This window comes from Centruroides sculpturatus, unplaced genomic scaffold (genome assembly GCF_000671375.1).
Source record: "Centruroides sculpturatus isolate CEXI.00-Female unplaced genomic scaffold, Cexi_2.0 scaffold415, whole genome shotgun sequence".
Classification (NCBI taxonomy): Eukaryota; Metazoa; Arthropoda; class Arachnida; order Scorpiones; family Buthidae; genus Centruroides; species Centruroides sculpturatus.
This window is the reverse complement of record NW_019384825.1, coordinates 252,206-274,649: the sequence shown is the minus strand read 5'-3', so window position 1 is coordinate 274,649 and position 22,444 is coordinate 252,206. Positions and strand designations below refer to the sequence as shown.

The window sequence follows — 22,444 nt, the reverse complement described above, 5'->3', positions numbered from 1 at the left end:
TCGTTATATCGTAAAACAATTAACCTGCAACTTCATGAGAGAAAATGTATGCGGCCCGTCGTTAAGATAAGAAGTTTCTCTCCAGCAAAGGTTACTCATCACTACTGTAGACAATCTTTGAATCCATTTGTATTTTATATATAGAAGGAATGTGTTTTATTGATGTAGGCCTAAATATGATCATACCTTAATCCATGTAATTGTATTTTAAACGATGCAAAGAACGAAAAACTTATTTGAATTAAATCTTAATTCTTACACATATAATTTCTTTCTTGTATTCATAAAATTAATAAATCATTTCTATATTTTTATTTAAGATAGGAAAAATCGGAGATGATCCTTTCAAAAACGATCTAGTAATTGCTGAATATACAAGCTCTCAGTTATTCAGGTCACTTCGAAAGAAGCCTAAGATGACGGAGTAAGTACAGTATTTTAGTTATAAATATTTATAAGTTCTAATTTCATTTAAAATTATTTTTAATTCTAGTTGGTCAGTAATGCCTCTAACAGTAAATGCTGCTTATGATCAAAATCAAAATTCTATCAGTAAGTATTAATTGAAAAATATATAGATGTTATATAGAGTTGTATTTAATAAACGAATTCGTTTCCCAGCTGTTCCATTAGGAATTTTACAAATTCCTTTCTATAACAGGAAATTGCCAAAGTGAGTCGTTTAATATAATTTTAATTTAAGTATAAAGATAATTTCTGGATAAAAAATGTATTTCCAGGTATTTAAATTATGCGGCGATAGGTGCAATTATTGGGCATGAAATGACACATGGATTTGATACTAAAGGTAGACGTACCTGTACTTTTTAAAATGTATACTGTACAAAATTTAATTAATTCTTCTAATAAATTCATATTACAAATTTAGGAAGAGAAAGAAATGCAGAAGGAATTAATATTAACTGGTGGTCAAATAAATCTAGAGAGGAATTTACTAAAAGAACCCAATGTTTTATTGAACAATATAATTCCTACGGAGTAAGAAAATTTTTCGGGTTTTACATTAAATAATTAAATTTAATTATTTAATATTTTAATTATTTGACTTTTTCAGATTAACGGAATACAAACTTTAGCTGAGAACATTGCTGATAATGGTGGAATTAAATTAGCTTATTCGGTAATAACAGTTTTTATTTAAAAATGATTCAATATTTATTCAAAACTTATGATTAACGAGCAATTATTTATTGTGACATCACAATCGTCACAATGCTCTCAATTTTAGTAGTGTTTTGCCCCTGTACTGTACATCAAACTTTTCCTGTTAACAATAAGGTCATCCCTGTCATCTGTCTAACTTTGTTCAGGAGAAAATTTTTGAATTGAAATAGCATGACTTCCGATGAAAATTGGACGTTAACTATTAAAAATCACTTTTTTATATTCCATGATATAATAAGATTATAATATGCATAAGACATAAAATTATTTATTAAAATATGTTTGAAATTTAATTAGAATCTTTCGTATTTAAAAAAAAAATAATTATGTTTTTCTTTTTAAATAAATATTTCCTTCAAAGGCATACAAGAAATTAAATGATAATCAAGAACCGTTAAAAGTTTTGCCGAATTTTCAAACTTATACTTCGGATCAGCTATTTTTCTTGTCATATGGCTCGGTAAGTTAGATTATTATCTATTTCAAGTTTATTTAATACTTTGAACATTAAATACAGTTAAATTTTCAATACATAAAAAAAACATCTTTATTTTTAGATGTGGTGTACTCAGTATAATCAAATTGGTTGGAATCTTATAAACAAATTAGATCACAGTCCTTCAATTTATAGGTATTTTTAATAAATTAAAACACATTTACACTTATTTGATGTATTATTTATTTGTAATTTATTTATTTAATTATACAATTGAAAACACTTGTTACGTTTTCAAATGCTATTTTGTACGTATGATAAAAATTGAAATATTTATAAATGTTTGCAGAGTTATGGGCTCTTTATCTAATATGAAGGAGTTTTCAGAAGCTTTTAAATGTAAAAAGAATGACAAAATGAATAGCAGGAAGAAATGCTCAATATGGTGATTTTCGTTATCTTCGATATTTTTTTTTCTCTTGAAAGACAGAATCGGTTTATCTTTTTATGCTTTTATTGTGAGATAAAAGGAATATTTTGTTCAATGTTATTTTCATATGAAAAATATTTATAAGGAGAGAATTCATACGTTTTTCTTGTTAGNTTTTATATTTTTGGACTCGGGATCTTGAAACGTCAAGAAATGCAAAATAATAATAATAATAATTATAATATAATAAAATAATATACTGATGGTTTTTTTCTATGTATTGTGCGTGTGTGGGAATGGCACGAACAAAATCGTGCCACCCATACATATGCATTTATACATACACCGTTTCGACGCTTAATAACTCCTGTGCCTTTTGTTGAAAATTTCTGAAATTTTGCAGGGAGGTTTGTGTATTAGCGGCATTGTTACTATTAAATTTTAATAGTTAAAGGTCGAAGGGTGGAGAGATAAAGAGGATCGTGTGTATCTCCAGTAGGGTCGGACATCGTGACGATTTTACTCGTTATTAGCATTTACAATTTTTTTATAAAGTCCATTCCTACCCTCAAAATTAAGCTTTTTGCCATTTTATAATAATTAAAAATATAAAAAGTTTTAAATGTTGCTGGGAAAGTTAAGCAACTCATCTAGATTTTTTTATGTATTTGATTTAGTTTTTCTTAAAATTTTTGGAAAGACTGAGACTTTACAGTTCTTCTATTCAAGTAATCCCTGACTTCAACAAACAATTGAATCTTTATTGTTCCATCATTCTGATCAATGAATTCTCAATTTTAGATACTATATTAATCATTATTTACATATTAATCTATACTTCAATGCATTTATTTCTAATATCTCAGATAATTTTTCTGTTATAGAATAATTATCTAATTTATGTAATATTACTTTGTATTGTAAAATATAAGAAACAATCATTTCTAATAAAATATTATATAATAAATAGACTATTTTAATCATTTATAATAAAATAAAAATAAATTTCATTCTGTTTCAGACAGATTGCTAACTATTTAGGATGGAGAATCATGGAAAAGCAATACAATCATTTGCCTGAAGTATTTAAGGAGGAAATGTTAAGATATAAAAATATTTCGAGCAATCTTGCTTTGCAACGATGGAAAATATGTGTCACTTTAACCAATATTGCCTTTGGTTATGCAGTCGCACATTCATATATTTCACATTTCTTTTCGGATATTTCAAAATGTGATGTATGTATTTTTTCGATTATTTAAAAAAATATGCATTATTATTAATATAACTTATAATTTTAAAATATTTGTAAGGTGGCAATTTTTTTTAAATATTGTTATATAAAAATATCCCATATCTGGTACCATTTATGAAATGATCGTGAGACGTCTAGAGCATATGATACTTCCTAACTTTAGTGACCACATCATTTTCTACAATAGATATGTTAATGATATTTTGATTATCTGGAAGGGTAACCCACCACTGTAAAACTTCCTTGGCTGATTTAATAACATAACTCACACCAGGTCCACTTTCTAGGCATACTCATTAGATTAGATAATGGACGTCTAGCAATCAAGGTATACTGTAAAGATGCATATTCGCCTCAGTTTATTCTTTATCTTTTATATGATCACTGAACTTACAAGACCACTGCTTTTTAGTCTTTGGTGAAGAGGGCCTTTATATACTCCTCAATACTCAAGGACAGGATTGAGGAATTACATTACATCGCAACACTCACAGTACAACATGAATATCATAGAGGCCTTGTTATGATCTTCGCATAGCAACTACAATGCACCACAACCCCATGTCAACAATGGGAGAAGAGATTTATACCTGAAGTATTAGCCGGCACATTTGAAAAAGTTGCTAGGACCTCTAAAATTAGGAGAATGACTGACAGGAATCGTCCTACCATCTTCTCTTTGTTAAGGAACAACAATGTGTGGAAGGTTACTACTCTCTGGAAATATATGCTATTCCCCGACATGATCCGAGGATAGACCGTTTGTTAATATACATTAGAGTGACCATTCGCATCAAAGAACATACAGTAAATGTAACCTTACAAAAAAGATAAAATATAACATTGCTCTGGCCATATACGCAAGTGATGAGGATGTTTCGATCGCTTATGATGATATCAGACTGCTACATTGCACAGCAGATTCGACATGTTTAAAATACTTGGAGTCCCTATGAATTTATAAGGCCACAAAAAATCGGACTGCCATCAACTTCAAGGAATCGGACGATCAATGGCGTGGAGAGCATGGTTCGAACTATAGTAAATCACTTCACGTGTGTTCTCAAGTTTATTAATCAAAATATTCTTTTTTTATTAATTACAGTAGACACCCCTATAACACTGTAGATACGTTCCGTGTTTTATGAAATTCATGTTGTACAAGTCCTCAAATACATGATCCAATCACAGCCCGGCACGTATGCAGTTTACGGACTACGGCTGTTTGAAAGTTTTCTTCCATAAAATTAATCGATTCTAGACTAATTTGACTCAACATTTCCAAAACACTGTAATTTTTTGGGAATAATCCATATAAACTATGCTATAAACAAAAAAATTGTAGGATTACTTACCGAGTGTGCATTGTTCGACGAAGCCATTGCTTAAGTTTGTTTTCATCGCGGAGCGGCGCATCGAACGACGGGCGCGTGTTTCCTAATAAATTATTTTTCTGCGAAAAATTCGCTAAACTTTGGAGACATCATTAATATAAATATAATTTTTATGGCCGTTAAATAATAAATGGTTTTTAGTAGGTCCGCTGCTCGTTTAAACTCAACGGTTTGTGCAATATCCGCTATTGGTCTAGATTCGACCAATCCTGTCGCGACACGAGTCGGCGATGACGTTTTACTGAATTATACGAGTCTCTTTTACCGTGTTTATACGAATACGATCGCAATTTTTTCGCCGTTATATACGAATCCGTATTATATGAAAGTTTTATAGGGGGTTTACTGTATATAACTTTTTTCTTTATGATATATATTCTCTGCCTAGGGCGCACGCCCCAACTTCGCCCGTATAAACATTCAATTTGATTTTGTATTCTATTTGGTATTCTGTTCTTTAATAGACTTATGTAACCTGAAGATGTCCGATTGATACGGACGTAAATGTTCTTTATATTAAATATTTTTGGTGTTTGTTAAACTGGTTTGGTGTAACTTGCTGATGTATTTTTAGTTATATAAAAATATATTGTGAAACACAATAAAAATATGCAGAAAATACTTTTTATGACTTTTTGATCTTTTCTGCCCTGTAGGTCTAACTCGTAAGAGGGCCTTTTTTTTTTTATTCATATCCATCATGGATCTGCCTAGCCCATAATAGAGGCGTCCGGGTGATATTAACAACACATTAATTAAAGAAGATGTACAGTACAGTACATCTCAGATGGGATTGGATTGATGAAATATGCCAACGCAACAGGAGGGCGATCTTCAAAAAAGCTGCTTTCCGGGAGGGATTTATATGGAAAACTAGTCTCTTTTTAGATCAGGGGTCTCAAACTGGTGGCCCGTTAAGCCTTCCGGGCCGCATCTTTGATGATCTCTTCTTAAAATCAGTATTTCTAATACAGTATTTTGCAGGAATTAAAACAAAAAAAAAAAAAGAAGAAAATTCAAACGTCTGTTTACGTAAGTTGTAAAGGACTGGCAACAAAAGGGCCTTTATTAGAGTCTTTTTAAATTACAGTATGTTTTGGTTTACCAAATAATATTGAATACGGCCCGTGTCTGATATACATCTATTTCACTGGTCTTTTGCTGGGTTTGAATTTGAGACTGCTGATTTAGATGTTAGACACGCGAAGAAAATCCAGAAATCTACATTTCGGAGTTAATTAAAACAATAAAGAAGTTCTAATCTGGTCACATTTTGATTGTGGTATGATAAATCCTCATTAATAGCCAAATTGGCATCTATATTGATAGAAGAGAAAAATCCAGAAAAGTCCATGCAATCAGACCGTAGTCAGATGCAAACCCAGCACCACAATTGTTTTCATCTTAGAAAATGAATTTGAAAAACTTTTTATTATAGATTCTGTTGAAGTACGTGTACTTTACAAACAAATAATTCTATTTAGATTGTTATGTATTAATTATATATTAAATTATATATATAGGCCTACAGTATATTAATTTTAATTAAGAAATAATAGAATAAATTCAACTCGGACAACAATATCGACTTAAGCTTTATATAATTATTTCTACAGAAAGCTTAAATTTAATTATCTAAATCTTACTTTTATTTCATTTCACACATCTCTAAATAAATCTAATGTTAGTAAGTTAAATATTTATTTTTTAATAAAAGGTAAATATGACTAAAACTAGTTTTCTGAATTAAACTGTTTCATTAATTAAAGAAATAAATTTACTGCTAATCTCGCTAAAGATTTTATGAGAATTAATAATTAAATTTTAAAATGTTTACAAAAATTTTACTATTTTAAAATAATTATTAAAATTAAAAATATTTTTTATATTTTCAGATTAAAGAAATGGTTGATGAAATTAAATTTACTTTTAAAAACGTTATTGAAAATACAAAATGGATGGACAATGAAACAAAAAATGAAGCAATAAAAAAGGTAATTTCTTTGGTATCTAATGGAAAATTTTCTTTTTTAAAGATTATTATTATTTCCAACATGTTTTATTTTCTTTATTTGTCATAATGTAAATATCAAAATACATTTTTTTTTCTAATTACTGTATTACTTGAAGTATTTTCATCAGTTAGATTGAAAATTGATCATAGACATGCAGCTCTCTAGACCATTTTGAATTGAAGTCAAAATATTATTAATATTGTATTTCCAAATATTTTATAAACATAAAATAATTTTGACGTTAATATAAAAATTTTATATTTAAACTTTCTATAGATTCGGATAATCAAATGTATAAATAAATAAATAAATTTGTATCATTTCCATCTCTGATTTCATCTCAGATCTCACAGAGCGGTGGGATGACGATCTAATCATTACGGTTATCCGGCCGACACACCGTGAATACTATTGATATATTGATATAATCGTCTTATCTAGTAATTTTTAATATATTTAAAATTATATTTACAAAAATTATGTTTATAAATTTATTCATATTTAAATGTAATCTTGAAATTAAACAATCAAATTTTTGAAGTATAAAGATATATTAATTATATTTCAGATAGAATTCATGAGCGATAACGTTGGATACCCCGATTGGATTATGGATAAAAGACGGTTAAACGAATTCTATGAAAATGTAAGAAAATTATTTTTTTAAATTTGATTAAATTAATAAGATAGAAATAGAAATTAGTTTATTAAAATTAATAAAAAACGAAATCAAATTGTCCTTAATTATTTTAATATTAATAGGCATAGGCCTTATTAGTGATGAGAAATCTTTTTTGGATGCGGACCGGAAGGGAACTTTGTAGGCTTCCGGCGTGCCACGTACTGTACGTGCCAACGTTTCTTTTTTTTTCTTACGGAGTTGCAAGTTTTAAGCGTGCAAAGCATCAACATACACCATAAATACCAATTCTAGAAACTAAAATAATATATGCTAATGACATGCAAATTAGTAATATATAGTTTAATTTCATAAACTGTGTACTGTAAGCCACACTGAAGAGGCCTTTGGCGAAATGCATTTGGGAAGCTTGTTCGTAATGTAAATAAAAGTTTTTTCTCTGCAAATTATTTTCTTTCTTTTTATACCCTTTTTAAATTTTTTGAGAAATTTTATAGTTATTATTGGCTTAATGTTTTAAAAATTGAAGTTATATATTATCCAAAAAGTCAGAAGAGAAAGAAAAATATAATTTTTTCGTATTTTACATTTATGTAAGAAGGAAACAAAAGGGAAAATTTCTGACTCCATCGGTTTTTATAATTATTTTGGAATATACTAGTTTTTTCACTTGTCAAGTTTAGTTTGGATGTTCTTCGTCATGAATATCAACTCAAATTGGGTTGCACAATGGCACGAGACAGAAAACAGGAAAATAAAATTACATTGCCGATGCTCCCGGTGTTCGACAATATAATGTATTTATTGTTACAGTAATGCCTAATATGTCATTTTGAGCAGTCATGAGCAACCCTAGTCCCGAGCTGCCATGCAGCCCAGGTGCTGGATTTTCTCATGATTTTTCTAAATTAATAAATCAATAATAAAGTAAGTAATCCATTACCATTACTGCCAATGAGAATGCCAACGTTGTTAACGCAAATAATATAGCCTATTTATATTTTTCTTTTTTATAGAAGATCTGTAATTAATTTTTGTGTGTAATTTTTTTCGAACAATTGATAATGAATTGAAACTTGCCATTATTTTTTAAAATATTAATTCGATTGTTAAATATATTTTTTCACTCTTTATCTTTTAACGTAAACGTTTAGAATATCCTTCTCTTCTATCCGTAATTAATAAAAGATCTTTCTATTTAGATATTTTCTATGGCATGAAACATAAAAAATAAATTTTGTTTAAAATAATTAATTAATGTAATGGATTTTATTTTTCTCTTTAGTAATATTTTATAAATGAATGTTACATCTACTAATTGTTTGCTAATCTACTATATATATTTATTTATTTATTATAAATATAAATATATTTATTTATTTATTTATTGTTCTGAAATCTGAAAGTTGTTCTGTACAATTTTTATGGGGAAAATATGAAAGGAAAATTTTTAATGTGATTTGAATAAAAATTTACTGTATTTTTCTAATTAATTTGAGTGTGGAAGGGCATTTCGAAACGGACCCGAACTTACTTTACATTACGAAACCCTCGCTCAGAATTAGACAGATGAATGTATACATATTGAAATTTTACACATATATATAACAAAAACAGATTTAAAAAAAACTATCTTTTTTATCTGTTAAAAATAGTAAAGTCGAGCGAGAAATGATATTTATTGTTTCTTCTCAATAAAAAATCTATCATCGTCTCATTTATAATAGATTGTTTTCTCATCGTAAATACTATTATTTTATTCTATAGACCAGTCATGAGCAACCCGCAGTTCTAGGGCTGCCAACGTAATTTTATTTTCCTGTTTTCTATCTCGTGCCGTTATGCAAATTGGAATATGTTATTTAGTAGCCTCCTTAGTGTATTGGCGGTTATGGTACTGTAAATGTTGATGCTCGACAGACTTAAAACCTGCAACTTCATGAGAGAAAATGTATGCGGCCCGTCGTTAAGATAAGAAGTTTCTCTCCAGGAAAGGTTACTCATCACTACTGTAGACAATCTTTGAATCCATTTGTATTTTATATATAGAAGGAATGTGTTTTATTGATGTAGGCCTAAATATGATCATACCTTAATCCATGTAATTGTATTTTAAACGATGCAAAGAACGAAAAACTTATTTGAATTAAATCTTAATTCTTACACATATAATTTCTTTCTTGTATTCATAAAATTAATAAATCATTTCTATATTTTTATTTAAGATAGGAAAAATCGGAGATGATCCTTTCAAAAACGATCTAGTAATTGCTGAATATACAAGCTCTCAGTTATTCAGGTCACTTCGAAAGAAGCCTAAGATGACGGAGTAAGTACAGTATTTTAGTTATAAATATTTATAAGTTCTAATTTCATTTAAAATTATTTTTAATTCTAGTTGGTCAGTAATGCCTCTAACAGTAAATGCTGCTTATGATCAAAATCAAAATTCTATCAGTAAGTATTAATTGAAAAATATATAGATGTTATATAGAGTTGTATTTAATAAACGAATTCGTTTCCCAGCTGTTCCATTAGGAATTTTACAAATTCCTTTCTATAACAGGAAATTGCCAAAGTGAGTCGTTTAATATAATTTTAATTTAAGTATAAAGATAATTTCTGGATAAAAAATGTATTTCCAGGTATTTAAATTATGCGGCGATAGGTGCAATTATTGGGCATGAAATGACACATGGATTTGATACTAAAGGTAGACGTACCTGTACTTTTTAAAATGTATACTGTACAAAATTTAATTAATTCTTCTAATAAATTCATATTACAAATTTAGGAAGAGAAAGAAATGCAGAAGGAATTAATATTAACTGGTGGTCAAATAAATCTAGAGAGGAATTTACTAAAAGAACCCAATGTTTTATTGAACAATATAATTCCTACGGAGTAAGAAAATTTTTCGGGTTTTACATTAAATAATTAAATTTAATTATTTAATATTTTAATTATTTGACTTTTTCAGATTAACGGAATACAAACTTTAGCTGAGAACATTGCTGATAATGGTGGAATTAAATTAGCTTATTCGGTAATAACAGTTTTTATTTAAAAATGATTCAATATTTATTCAAAACTTATGATTAACGAGCAATTATTTATTGTGACATCACAATCGTCACAATGCTCTCAATTTTAGTAGTGTTTTGCCCCTGTACTGTACATCAAACTTTTCCTGTTAACAATAAGGTCATCCCTGTCATCTGTCTAACTTTGTTCAGGAGAAAATTTTTGAATTGAAATAGCATGACTTCCGATGAAAATTGGACGTTAACTATTAAAAATCACTTTTTTATATTCCATGATATAATAAGATTATAATATGCATAAGACATAAAATTATTTATTAAAATATGTTTGAAATTTAATTAGAATCTTTCGTATTTAAAAAAAAAATAATTATGTTTTTCTTTTTAAATAAATATTTCCTTCAAAGGCATACAAGAAATTAAATGATAATCAAGAACCGTTAAAAGTTTTGCCGAATTTTCAAACTTATACTTCGGATCAGCTATTTTTCTTGTCATATGGCTCGGTAAGTTAGATTATTATCTATTTCAAGTTTATTTAATACTTTGAACATTAAATACAGTTAAATTTTCAATACATAAAAAAAACATCTTTATTTTTAGATGTGGTGTACTCAGTATAATCAAATTGGTTGGAATCTTATAAACAAATTAGATCACAGTCCTTCAATTTATAGGTATTTTTAATAAATTAAAACACATTTACACTTATTTGATGTATTATTTATTTGTAATTTATTTATTTAATTATACAATCGAAAACACTTGTTACGTTTTCAAATGCTATTTTGTACGTATGATAAAAATTGAAATATTTATAAATGTTTGCAGAGTTATGGGCTCTTTATCTAATATGAAGGAGTTTTCAGAAGCTTTTAAATGTAAAAAGAATGACAAAATGAATAGCAGGAAGAAATGCTCAATATGGTGATTTTCGTTATCTTCGATATTTTTTTTCTCTTGAAAGACAGAATCGGTTTATCTTTTTATGCTTTTATTGTGAGATAAAAGGAATATTTTGTTCAATGTTATTTTCATATGAAAAATATTTATAAGGAGAGAATTCATACGTTTTTCTTGTTAGCTAACATATATATATTTTTTTCATTTATTGTATATATTTGTTGTTATAAGCAAAATATTCCTATTTATCCAACTAAATATAAATTACATTTAAATAATAATTTATGCGTTATACAGTATAAAACTTGTTGGATACTTATTTGTTTAAGTATTTTATTTCTCAAAGAACATTTATGTAATATAAAGTACTGTATTTATAAATTTTAAAAAGTTTTTAAATTTAACAATTGTTTAAATCGTTAGTAAATTAAATAAAAATAAATTATTTTAAAATAGAATTAAAATAAATCATTATTTTTTTAAAAAAGCCAATTTTGTTTTTGATTTTCTTTTAATAAAACAATTATGCCTTTATTATAATTAGGATGTTTATTTTTTAAAAACATAATAAACTTCGTATAATTAAAATATTACAATAAAAAAATATCAATATGTGTCATTTGCATAAAATATTAGATTGATTGAGTTAAGTAATTTATTTTCATGACTGACAAATCTTTGTTTAGATGTTTAAAAGATGCACGTCAAGAAAGATGTAATTGTTTCTTATTTGTTCGTAGCAATTAACAATGCATAAAATACAGTTTTTTTTTTGCCCTTTGCATTACTAATGGAAAATTTATTTTAATAATGAATTGCAAAGAATTTAATGAAAGCACATCATAAAACACACTGCAATGTAAATTAATTTTAAAGTAGACGATGAAAAAATTCCTTAAACTGAGTTGGTTGGTATAATGTTCTAGCACAATGGCTGATCCAAGTCAAAAGATGGTGGTTTGTTTTCCTCTATTAACGGCACTTTAGGAGTTTAGTTTGTATTATAATGGAAAAGCGATGATGATAACAAAATGTACGGTACGTTTTCAGCGAATGCATTGTAACTGTTATATATATATACAAATGAAACCTAAAATAAAATATCTTTATCTTCGTGAACGTTTATTATTTTATTTCTATAACATTTATGGTTATCCATTGTGTACTTAGATTCGCCTACATTTGTTTCTAAAATAAAGTATTGATTTTTGCCCTGTTGATAGTTGTAAATGTAAATTCTAAGTTTGATAAACGAATTCATGAAAGTTTTATAAGTTTTCGAAATAGCTATCTAAACCATTGTTTCTCAACGGGGGCGATATCGCCTCCATGTGGACGTTTTTCCATGTTGAGGGGGCGATTAGTAACAATTTATATTTTGGAGGGCGAAAAACAATTTTCTGGGCGATATAGTAAAACATTATATTAAGATTAATTAAATATTTTATTCGTTATATCGTAAAACAATTAAACAAATAACATTACACTAGTCACTAGTCTATTCAATGCAATTTGGCGTTAGCCTTGGCCCACTGCATCGGAATTTTGAAGTGAAGGGGGCGATACTACGTAACGGTTTTATTGAAGGGGGTGACGATTCGTTAAAGGTTGAGAAACACTGATCTAAAGTAATAATAGAGCTCTATATAAAACAAACCTTCTTAAACTATGTGTCATGACCCCATTTGGGATCGTGTAACACAGCGTTTCTCAACCTCTAACGAATTGTCTCCCCTTTAATAAAACCGTTACGTAGTATCATCCCCTTCACTTCGAAAAAATCCGATGCCGATCAAGCCTCAAAATTCCGATGCCGAGGGCCGAGGCTAACGCCGAAATTCGTATTGCATTGAATAGACTAGTGACTAGTGTAATGTTATTTGTTAAATTATTGTACGATATAACAAATAAAATATTTATTTATCTAATTATTTTTAATATAATGCTTTACTATATCGCCCAGAAAATTGTTTTTTGCACCCTAAAATATAAATTGTTACTAATCGCCCCCAACATGGAAAACCGCCCACATGAGGGCGATATCGCCCCCGTTGAGTAATGCTGGTGTAACAGAATTTGGGAGTCTCGAAAACATTGGCAACTGTTCATGAAAGATGTCATTTCAATACAATCTGTTGGGTTCTCCAATACTAGTTGGCGAAAATAATTACTAAAATAATTTTAATTTTATTATTTTGATTATGATTTTATTATAAATTATTTAGTTAAAATTAAAAGTCGTGGGAAAACATTACAGAAATAAAATTTAAAATCCGTTATGGATACATAACAGAGAAAAAGCGTTCGACATCTTTTCTCGCTGTGATTTGCTACTTTTCGATTAAATCTTCTCTCCCATTCAGTTTCATTTTACTATTTACTTTTCTTCAAACTTTAAATCGGGCATGCCATCATAACAGTGCTAGGTGACATTTGTTTTTAAAATTGCCTGGAAAGTTTAAATTCGAACATAATGTTTATGACTCATTAATAATACATTGGCCTTGAGAAATATTTCATTTTGTTTTAGTGACAAAGAATGCCATTGGTTAAATTTGCATCTTATTTCTCGATATAACCAATAGAAANAAAAAATTTTTTCTCTGCAAATTATTTTCTTTCTTTTTATACCCTTTTTAAATTTTTTGAGAAATTTTATAGTTATTATTGGCTTAATGTTTTAAAAATTGAAGTTATATATTATCCAAAAAGTCAGAAGAGAAAGAAAAATATAATTTTTTCGTATTTTACATTTATGTAAGAAGGAAACAAAAGGGAAAATTTCTGACTCCATCGGTTTTTATAATTATTTTGGAATATACTAGTTTTTTCACTTGTCAAGTTTAGTTTGGATGTTCTTCGTCATGAATATCAACTCAAATTGGGTTGCACAATGGCACGAGACAGAAAACAGGAAAATAAAATTACATTGCCGATGCTCCCGGTGTTCGACAATATAATGTATTTATTGTTACAGTAATGCCTAATATGTCATTTTGAGCAGTCATGAGCAACCCTAGTCCCGAGCTGCCATGCAGCCCAGGTGCTGGATTTTCTCATGATTTTTCTAAATTAATAAATCAATAATAAAGTAAGTAATCCATTACCATTACTGCCAATGAGAATGCCAACGTTGTTAACGCAAATAATATAGCCTATTTATATTTTTCTTTTTTATAGAAGATCTGTAATTAATTTTTGTGTGTAATTTTTTTCGAACAATTGATAATGAATTGAAACTTGCCATTATTTTTTAAAATATTAATTCGATTGTTAAATATATTTTTTCACTCTTTATCTTTTAACGTAAACGTTTAGAATATCCTTCTCTTCTATCCGTAATTAATAAAAGATCTTTCTATTTAGATATTTTCTATGGCATGAAACATAAAAAATAAATTTTGTTTAAAATAATTAATTAATGTAATGGATTTTATTTTTCTCTTTAGTAATATTTTATAAATGAATGTTACATCTACTAATTGTTTGCTAATCTACTATATATATTTATTTATTTATTATAAATATAAATATATTTATTTATTTATTTATTGTTCTGAAATCTGAAAGTTGTTCTGTACAATTTTTATGGGGAAAATATGAAAGGAAAATTTTTAATGTGATTTGAATAAAAATTTACTGTATTTTTCTAATTAATTTGAGTGTGGAAGGGCATTTCGAAACGGACCCGAACTTACTTTACATTACGAAACCCTCGCTCAGAATTAGACAGATGAATGTATACATATTGAAATTTTACACATATATATAACAAAAACAGATTTAAAAAAAACTATCTTTTTTATCTGTTAAAAATAGTAAAGTCGAGCGAGAAATGATATTTATTGTTTCTTCTCAATAAAAAATCTATCATCGTCTCATTTATAATAGATTGTTTTCTCATCGTAAATACTATTATTTTATTCTATAGACCAGTCATGAGCAACCCGCAGTTCTAGGGCTGCCAACGTAATTTTATTTTCCTGTTTTCTATCTCGTGCCGTTATGCAAATTGGAATATGTTATTTAGTAGCCTCCTTAGTGTATTGGCGGTTATGGTACTGTAAATGTTGATGCTCGACAGACTTAAAACCTGCAACTTCATGAGAGAAAATGTATGCGGCCCGTCGTTAAGATAAGAAGTTTCTCTCCAGGAAAGGTTACTCATCACTACTGTAGACAATCTTTGAATCCATTTGTATTTTATATATAGAAGGAATGTGTTTTATTGATGTAGGCCTAAATATGATCATACCTTAATCCATGTAATTGTATTTTAAACGATGCAAAGAACGAAAAACTTATTTGAATTAAATCTTAATTCTTACACATATAATTTCTTTCTTGTATTCATAAAATTAATAAATCATTTCTATATTTTTATTTAAGATAGGAAAAATCGGAGATGATCCTTTCAAAAACGATCTAGTAATTGCTGAATATACAAGCTCTCAGTTATTCAGGTCACTTCGAAAGAAGCCTAAGATGACGGAGTAAGTACAGTATTTTAGTTATAAATATTTATAAGTTCTAATTTCATTTAAAATTATTTTTAATTCTAGTTGGTCAGTAATGCCTCTAACAGTAAATGCTGCTTATGATCAAAATCAAAATTCTATCAGTAAGTATTAATTGAAAAATATATAGATGTTATATAGAGTTGTATTTAATAAACGAATTCGTTTCCCAGCTGTTCCATTAGGAATTTTACAAATTCCTTTCTATAACAGGAAATTGCCAAAGTGAGTCGTTTAATATAATTTTAATTTAAGTATAAAGATAATTTCTGGATAAAAAATGTATTTCCAGGTATTTAAATTATGCGGCGATAGGTGCAATTATTGGGCATGAAATGACACATGGATTTGATACTAAAGGTAGACGTACCTGTACTTTTTAAAATGTATACTGTACAAAATTTAATTAATTCTTCTAATAAATTCATATTACAAATTTAGGAAGAGAAAGAAATGCAGAAGGAATTAATATTAACTGGTGGTCAAATAAATCTAGAGAGGAATTTACTAAAAGAACCCAATGTTTTATTGAACAATATAATTCCTACGGAGTAAGAAAATTTTTCGGGTTTTACATTAAATAATTAAATTTAATTATTTAATATTTTAATTATTTGACTTTTTCAGATTAACGGAATACAAACTTTAGCTGAGAACATTGCTGATAATGGTGGAATTAAATTAGCTTATTCGGTAATAACAGTTTTTATTTAAAAATGATTCAATATTTATTCAAAACTTATGATTAACGAGCAATTATTTATTGTGACATCACAATCGTCACAATGCTCTCAATTTTAGTAGTGTTTTGCCCCTGTACTGTACATCAAACTTTTCCTGTTAACAATAAGGTCATCCCTGTCATCTGTCTAACTTTGTTCAGGAGAAAATTTTTGAATTGAAATAGCATGACTTCCGATGAAAATTGGACGTTAACTATTAAAAATCACTTTTTTATATTCCATGATATAATAAGATTATAATATGCATAAGACATAAAATTATTTATTAAAATATGTTTGAAATTTAATTAGAATCTTTCGTATTTAAAAAAAAAATAATTATGTTTTTCTTTTTAAATAAATATTTCCTTCAAAGGCATACAAGAAATTAAATGATAATCAAGAACCGTTAAAAGTTTTGCCGAATTTTCAAACTTATACTTCGGATCAGCTATTTTTCTTGTCATATGGCTCGGTAAGTTAGATTATTATCTATTTCAAGTTTATTTAATACTTTGAACATTAAATACAGTTAAATTTTCAATACATAAAAAAAACATCTTTATTTTTAGATGTGGTGTACTCAGTATAATCAAATTGGTTGGAATCTTATAAACAAATTAGATCACAGTCCTTCAATTTATAGGTATTTTTAATAAATTAAAACACATTTACACTTATTTGATGTATTATTTATTTGTAATTTATTTATTTAATTATACAATCGAAAACACTTGTTACGTTTTCAAATGCTATTTTGTACGTATGATAAAAATTGAAATATTTATAAATGTTTGCAGAGTTATGGGCTCTTTATCTAATATGAAGGAGTTTTCAGAAGCTTTTAAATGTAAAAAGAATGACAAAATGAATAGCAGGAAGAAATGCTCAATATGGTGATTTTCGTTATCTTCGATATTTTTTTTCTCTTGAAAGACAGAATCGGTTTATCTTTTTATGCTTTTATTGTGAGATAAAAGGAATATTTTGTTCAATGTTATTTTCATATGAAAAATATTTATAAGGAGAGAATTCATACGTTTTTCTTGTTAGCTAACATATATATATTTTTTTCATTTATTGTATATATTTGTTGTTATAAGCAAAATATTCCTATTTATCCAACTAAATATAAATTACATTTAAATAATAATTTATGCGTTATACAGTATAAAACTTGTTGGATACTTATTTGTTTAAGTATTTTATTTCTCAAAGAACATTTATGTAATATAAAGTACTGTATTTATAAATTTTAAAAAGTTTTTAAATTTAACAATTGTTTAAATCGTTAGTAAATTAAATAAAAATAAATTATTTTAAAATAGAATTAAAATAAATCATTATTTTTTTAAAAAAGCCAATTTTGTTTTTGATTTTCTTTTAATAAAACAATTATGCCTTTATTATAATTAGGATGTTTATTTTTTAAAAACATAATAAACTTCGTATAATTAAAATATTACAATAAAAAAATATCAATATGTGTCATTTGCATAAAATATTAGATTGATTGAGTTAAGTAATTTATTTTCATGACTGACAAATCTTTGTTTAGATGTTTAAAAGATGCACGTCAAGAAAGATGTAATTGTTTCTTATTTGTTCGTAGCAATTAACAATGCATAAAATACAGTTTTTTTTTTGCCCTTTGCATTACTAATGGAAAATTTATTTTAATAATGAATTGCAAAGAATTTAATGAAAGCACATCATAAAACACACTGCAATGTAAATTAATTTTAAAGTAGACGATGAAAAAATTCCTTAAACTGAGTTGGTTGGTATAATGTTCTAGCACAATGGCTGATCCAAGTCAAAAGATGGTGGTTTGTTTTCCTCTATTAACGGCACTTTAGGAGTTTAGTTTGTATTATAATGGAAAAGCGATGATGATAACAAAATGTACGGTACGTTTTCAGCGAATGCATTGTAACTGTTATATATATATACAAATGAAACCTAAAATAAAATATCTTTATCTTCGTGAACGTTTATTATTTTATTTCTATAACATTTATGGTTATCCATTGTGTACTTAGATTCGCCTACATTTGTTTCTAAAATAAAGTATTGATTTTTGCCCTGTTGATAGTTGTAAATGTAAATTCTAAGTTTGATAAACGAATTCATGAAAGTTTTATAAGTTTTCGAAATAGCTATCTAAACCATTGTTTCTCAACGGGGGCGATATCGCCTCCATGTGGACGTTTTTCCATGTTGAGGGGGCGATTAGTAACAATTTATATTTTGGAGGGCGAAAAACAATTTTCTGGGCGATATAGTAAAACATTATATTAAGATTAATTAAATATTTTATTCGTTATATCGTAAAACAATTAAACAAATAACATTACACTAGTCACTAGTCTATTCAATGCAATTTGGCGTTAGCCTTGGCCCACTGCATCGGAATTTTGAAGTGAAGGGGGCGATACTACGTAACGGTTTTATTGAAGGGGGCGACGATTCGTTAAAGGTTGAGAAACACTGATCTAAAGTAATAATAGAGCTCTATATAAAACAAACCTTCTTAAACTATGTGTCATGACCCCATTTGGGATCGTGTAACACAGCGTTTCTCAACCTCTAACGAATTGTCTCCCCTTTAATAAAACCGTTACGTAGTATCATCCCCTTCACTTCGAAAAAATCCGATGCCGATCAAGCCTCAAAATTCCGATGCCGAGGGCCGAGGCTAACGCCGAAATTCGTATTGCATTGAATAGACTAGTGACTAGTGTAATGTTATTTGTTTAATTATTGTACGATATAACAAATAAAATATTTATTTATCTAATTATTCTTAATATAATGCTTTACTATATCGCCCAGAAAATTGTTTTTTGCCCCCTAAAATATAAATTGTTACTAATCGCCCCCTCAACATGGAAAAACGCCCACATGGGGGCAATATCAACCCCGTTGAGAAACACTGATTTAGACCAATGCTTAAAGTCTAGCCAAAATATAGCCTGAAGAAATCTACGTTTTTTTGATACTTGATTACAAATTAAACTTTACAATTTCTGATTATAAAATTGTATATTTCAAAGACATTTAAGTAATTTTTTTAAAACTTAATTTTATATTAAAACCACTTTAGTTATAAATTAAAAATTTTAAACATAGACTTATTTCTAGTCAAATGATAACCTGAAGAAATGTGGCTTTTAGTTATTTGATAAGTTTGCTGATATGAATTTAAAATCTACTATTTTCTTTATTTTCTTTTATTAATTCCTAAAAATATGTATAAAAAATTATACCTACCCTCAAAACAATTTCTTTAATAATTGAAACATATAAAATTGATTGAAAATGATCTTAAATGTTGAAGAAATCACAAAGGAACTGGAGGAAGAACTTAAAAGATAAATAATCCTCCACATTTAAAATTACTCCAGCAATTGTAATATATATTACAATTGCTGGAGTAATTAATAGGTTAGAGAGATTATACATAACAATATTTTGATGATTTAACCATACTTTTTTGATTTTACATTAACATTTGAGATCATAATCCACATTTTAAAATTATTCTAGCAGGTATTCTTAATAATTAAAAATGTTTTTTAAAACCCAGTTGATGGATCTTCATCAGTTGTAGAACATTCAATCATAATTAAAAAACAAATACAGTATGTAATATATATTTGTTTTTTTGTTTGTTTGTGTCATTGTGTCAATTAAAATATATTTGTTTTTTAATTGTGTAATATATATATATATACATACATACATACAGTCAACCCCCTATAACGTGGGTTCCTATAACGGAAATTCCTATAATGTAGCGAAAAAATTGCGGCAGTATTCGTATAAAGGGACTCGTAAAATGTCGTCGCCGACTCGTGTCGCAACAAGATTGGTAGAATCTGGACCAATAATGGATGAGCAGCAAAACTACTTTCCGCCATCCAGTGCCACACTACGGAAAGTTTAGGCGGGTAAATTGAGTTTGCTATCGTCCGTACAGTATTATATATAAATTATATATAAATTAGCAAAAAACTTACTAATACACCTTATCTTGCAGCCGAAGTTTATAAGAAAAACTTTCTAACGTTTTCGGTCTTGTTTAAAGACCTTTCTCAAGAAAAATAAAGCAAACAAAATAACAAAACGTAAATCGAACGCTTAGTACAACGAACAAGTTTTTCGAATATTTTCGAACTAGCTTATAATCCGTTGCAATTTATAACGTCATTGTGAACTTAGCAACGGAAGTATAAAAATCCTAAAGATTACATAAATATCTAAATACAAATAATTAATTTATATATAAATTAGGTGTTGTACATATAATTATATATTAATTATATATAAATTAGGTACTGTATATATAATTATATATTAATTATATATACAGTATATATATTAATTTATATATTAACTTAATTTATTGTAACTTTATTATAATTATATATATACTTTCCGCCGTCCAGCGCCACGCTACGGAGAGTTTAGGCGAGTAAGTTGAGTTTACTATTGTCTGTACAGTATGTAAATTAGGTACCATAAGTCTAATACAGCACTAATTTTATACATTTCTTGTGAAAAACATTTTTTATTCAATGGACATAAAAATTATTTCTATTAATGATGTCTCCAAAGGTCAACGAATTTTTTGCAGAAAAATAATTTATCAGAAAATGCGGCCGCCGTTTGGTGCGCTGCTCCACGACGAAAACAAGCGTAAGCAACGGCGTAGTCGAACGGTGCACACTCGGCAAGTAATCCTACAATTTTTTGTTTATAGCATAGTTTATACGGATTATTCCCAAAAAATTATACGTGTTTTGAAAATGTTGAGTCGAATTGGTCTAGAATCGGTTAATTTTATAGAAAAAAACCTTTCAAACAGCCTTAGTCCGTAAACTTCACACGTGTCGGGCTGTGATTGGCTCATGTATTTAAGGATTCCTACAATGTAAAATTCTTATAAAGTGGAACGTATCTAAGCGTTATAGGGGGGTCTACTGTATATTACACAATTAAAAAACAAAATAATATATTTTAATTGACACAATGACACAAACAAACAAAAAAACAAATATATATTATATATTTGTTTTTTAATTATGATTGAATGTTCTACAACTGATGAAGATCCATCAACTGGATTTTAAAAAACATTTTTGATTATTAAGAATACCTGCTAGAATAATTTTAAAATGTGGATTATGATCTCAAATGTTATGTAAAATCAAAAAAGTATGGTTAAATCATCAAAATATTGTTATGTATAATCTAGAAATAAACAAAAAATTATGATATTTTATGTATGAATGAGAAGTAAATAATACACTATCTGTCCAAAAGTATCCGGACAAAAAAAGTGGATCTGGTAGGTGATAGTCTCTGATGTGTAACCGAAAGGTATAAAATGTTGGTAGTGGTTTGTCAAGTCATATTTATGCGTTTGTGAGACAATGAGTAAGTCAAAGGAGCTTAGTGACTTTGATCATGGCATTATAGTGGGATGCCACCTTTGTGGGAAATCATTTCGTAAAATTTCAGACATTTTACAGAAACCAAAATCCACTGTGGGTGATTGTGAAGTGAAAACATCAAGGCAGTGAAAGTGGAAAAAATGACGTGATAGGCCGAACAAAATTAGTGAATGCAGTTTTGTAGAACTCTGAAAAGGGTAGTGAAACAAAATCACACACCCTCGTTGGTTGAAATCACTCTGGAGTTCCAAAGATCATCAGGCATTAGTATTAGCACCAGGACTGTTCATCAAGAGTTAAAAAATCTGGGATTCCATGGTTGTGCAGCCGCTTACAAGCCGAACATCATTCTCCAGAATGTGAAGCATCGATTGCAATGGTGCAAAGCTCACTGTCATTGGACTGTGGACATGTGGAAAAGTATTCTTTGGAGTGATGAATCTC

General features: G+C 27.9%; 2 protein-coding genes across 2 annotated transcripts in view; both read left to right on the top strand.

The window, feature by feature from the left end:
* LOC111630004 (neprilysin-1-like) overlaps nt 1-11,578 on the top strand; it is a 29,688-nt gene extending 18,110 nt beyond the window's left edge. Inside the window, exons 9-28 of the mRNA XM_023373995.1 lie at nt 321-424; nt 494-552; nt 622-673; nt 741-808; nt 890-999; nt 1,076-1,141; nt 1,547-1,645; nt 1,743-1,816; nt 3,073-3,289; nt 6,596-6,694; nt 7,284-7,361; nt 9,581-9,684; nt 9,754-9,812; nt 9,882-9,933; nt 10,001-10,068; nt 10,150-10,259; nt 10,336-10,401; nt 10,807-10,905; nt 11,003-11,076; nt 11,231-11,578. Coding sequence (XP_023229763.1) covers nt 321-424; nt 494-552; nt 622-673; nt 741-808; nt 890-999; nt 1,076-1,141; nt 1,547-1,645; nt 1,743-1,816; nt 3,073-3,289; nt 6,596-6,694; nt 7,284-7,361; nt 9,581-9,684; nt 9,754-9,812; nt 9,882-9,933; nt 10,001-10,068; nt 10,150-10,259; nt 10,336-10,401; nt 10,807-10,905; nt 11,003-11,076; nt 11,231-11,330 — 1,758 coding nt within the window. The 3' untranslated portion in view covers nt 11,331-11,578. The remainder of the gene's footprint in view (nt 1-320; nt 425-493; nt 553-621; nt 674-740; nt 809-889; nt 1,000-1,075; nt 1,142-1,546; nt 1,646-1,742; nt 1,817-3,072; nt 3,290-6,595; nt 6,695-7,283; nt 7,362-9,580; nt 9,685-9,753; nt 9,813-9,881; nt 9,934-10,000; nt 10,069-10,149; nt 10,260-10,335; nt 10,402-10,806; nt 10,906-11,002; nt 11,077-11,230) is intronic.
* Nucleotides 11,579-15,694: 4,116 nt separating this feature from the next.
* Nucleotides 15,695-17,688, top strand: LOC111630014 (endothelin-converting enzyme 1-like). The gene is made up of 9 exons (XM_023374006.1): nt 15,695-15,795; nt 15,865-15,923; nt 15,993-16,044; nt 16,112-16,179; nt 16,261-16,370; nt 16,447-16,512; nt 16,918-17,016; nt 17,114-17,187; nt 17,342-17,688. The coding sequence occupies exons 1-9, from the start codon at nt 15,788-15,790 to the stop codon at nt 17,439-17,441; spliced, it is 636 nt and encodes a 211-aa protein (XP_023229774.1). The 5' UTR covers nt 15,695-15,787; the 3' UTR covers nt 17,442-17,688.
* The last annotated feature ends 4,756 nt before the right edge of the window (nt 17,689-22,444 follow it).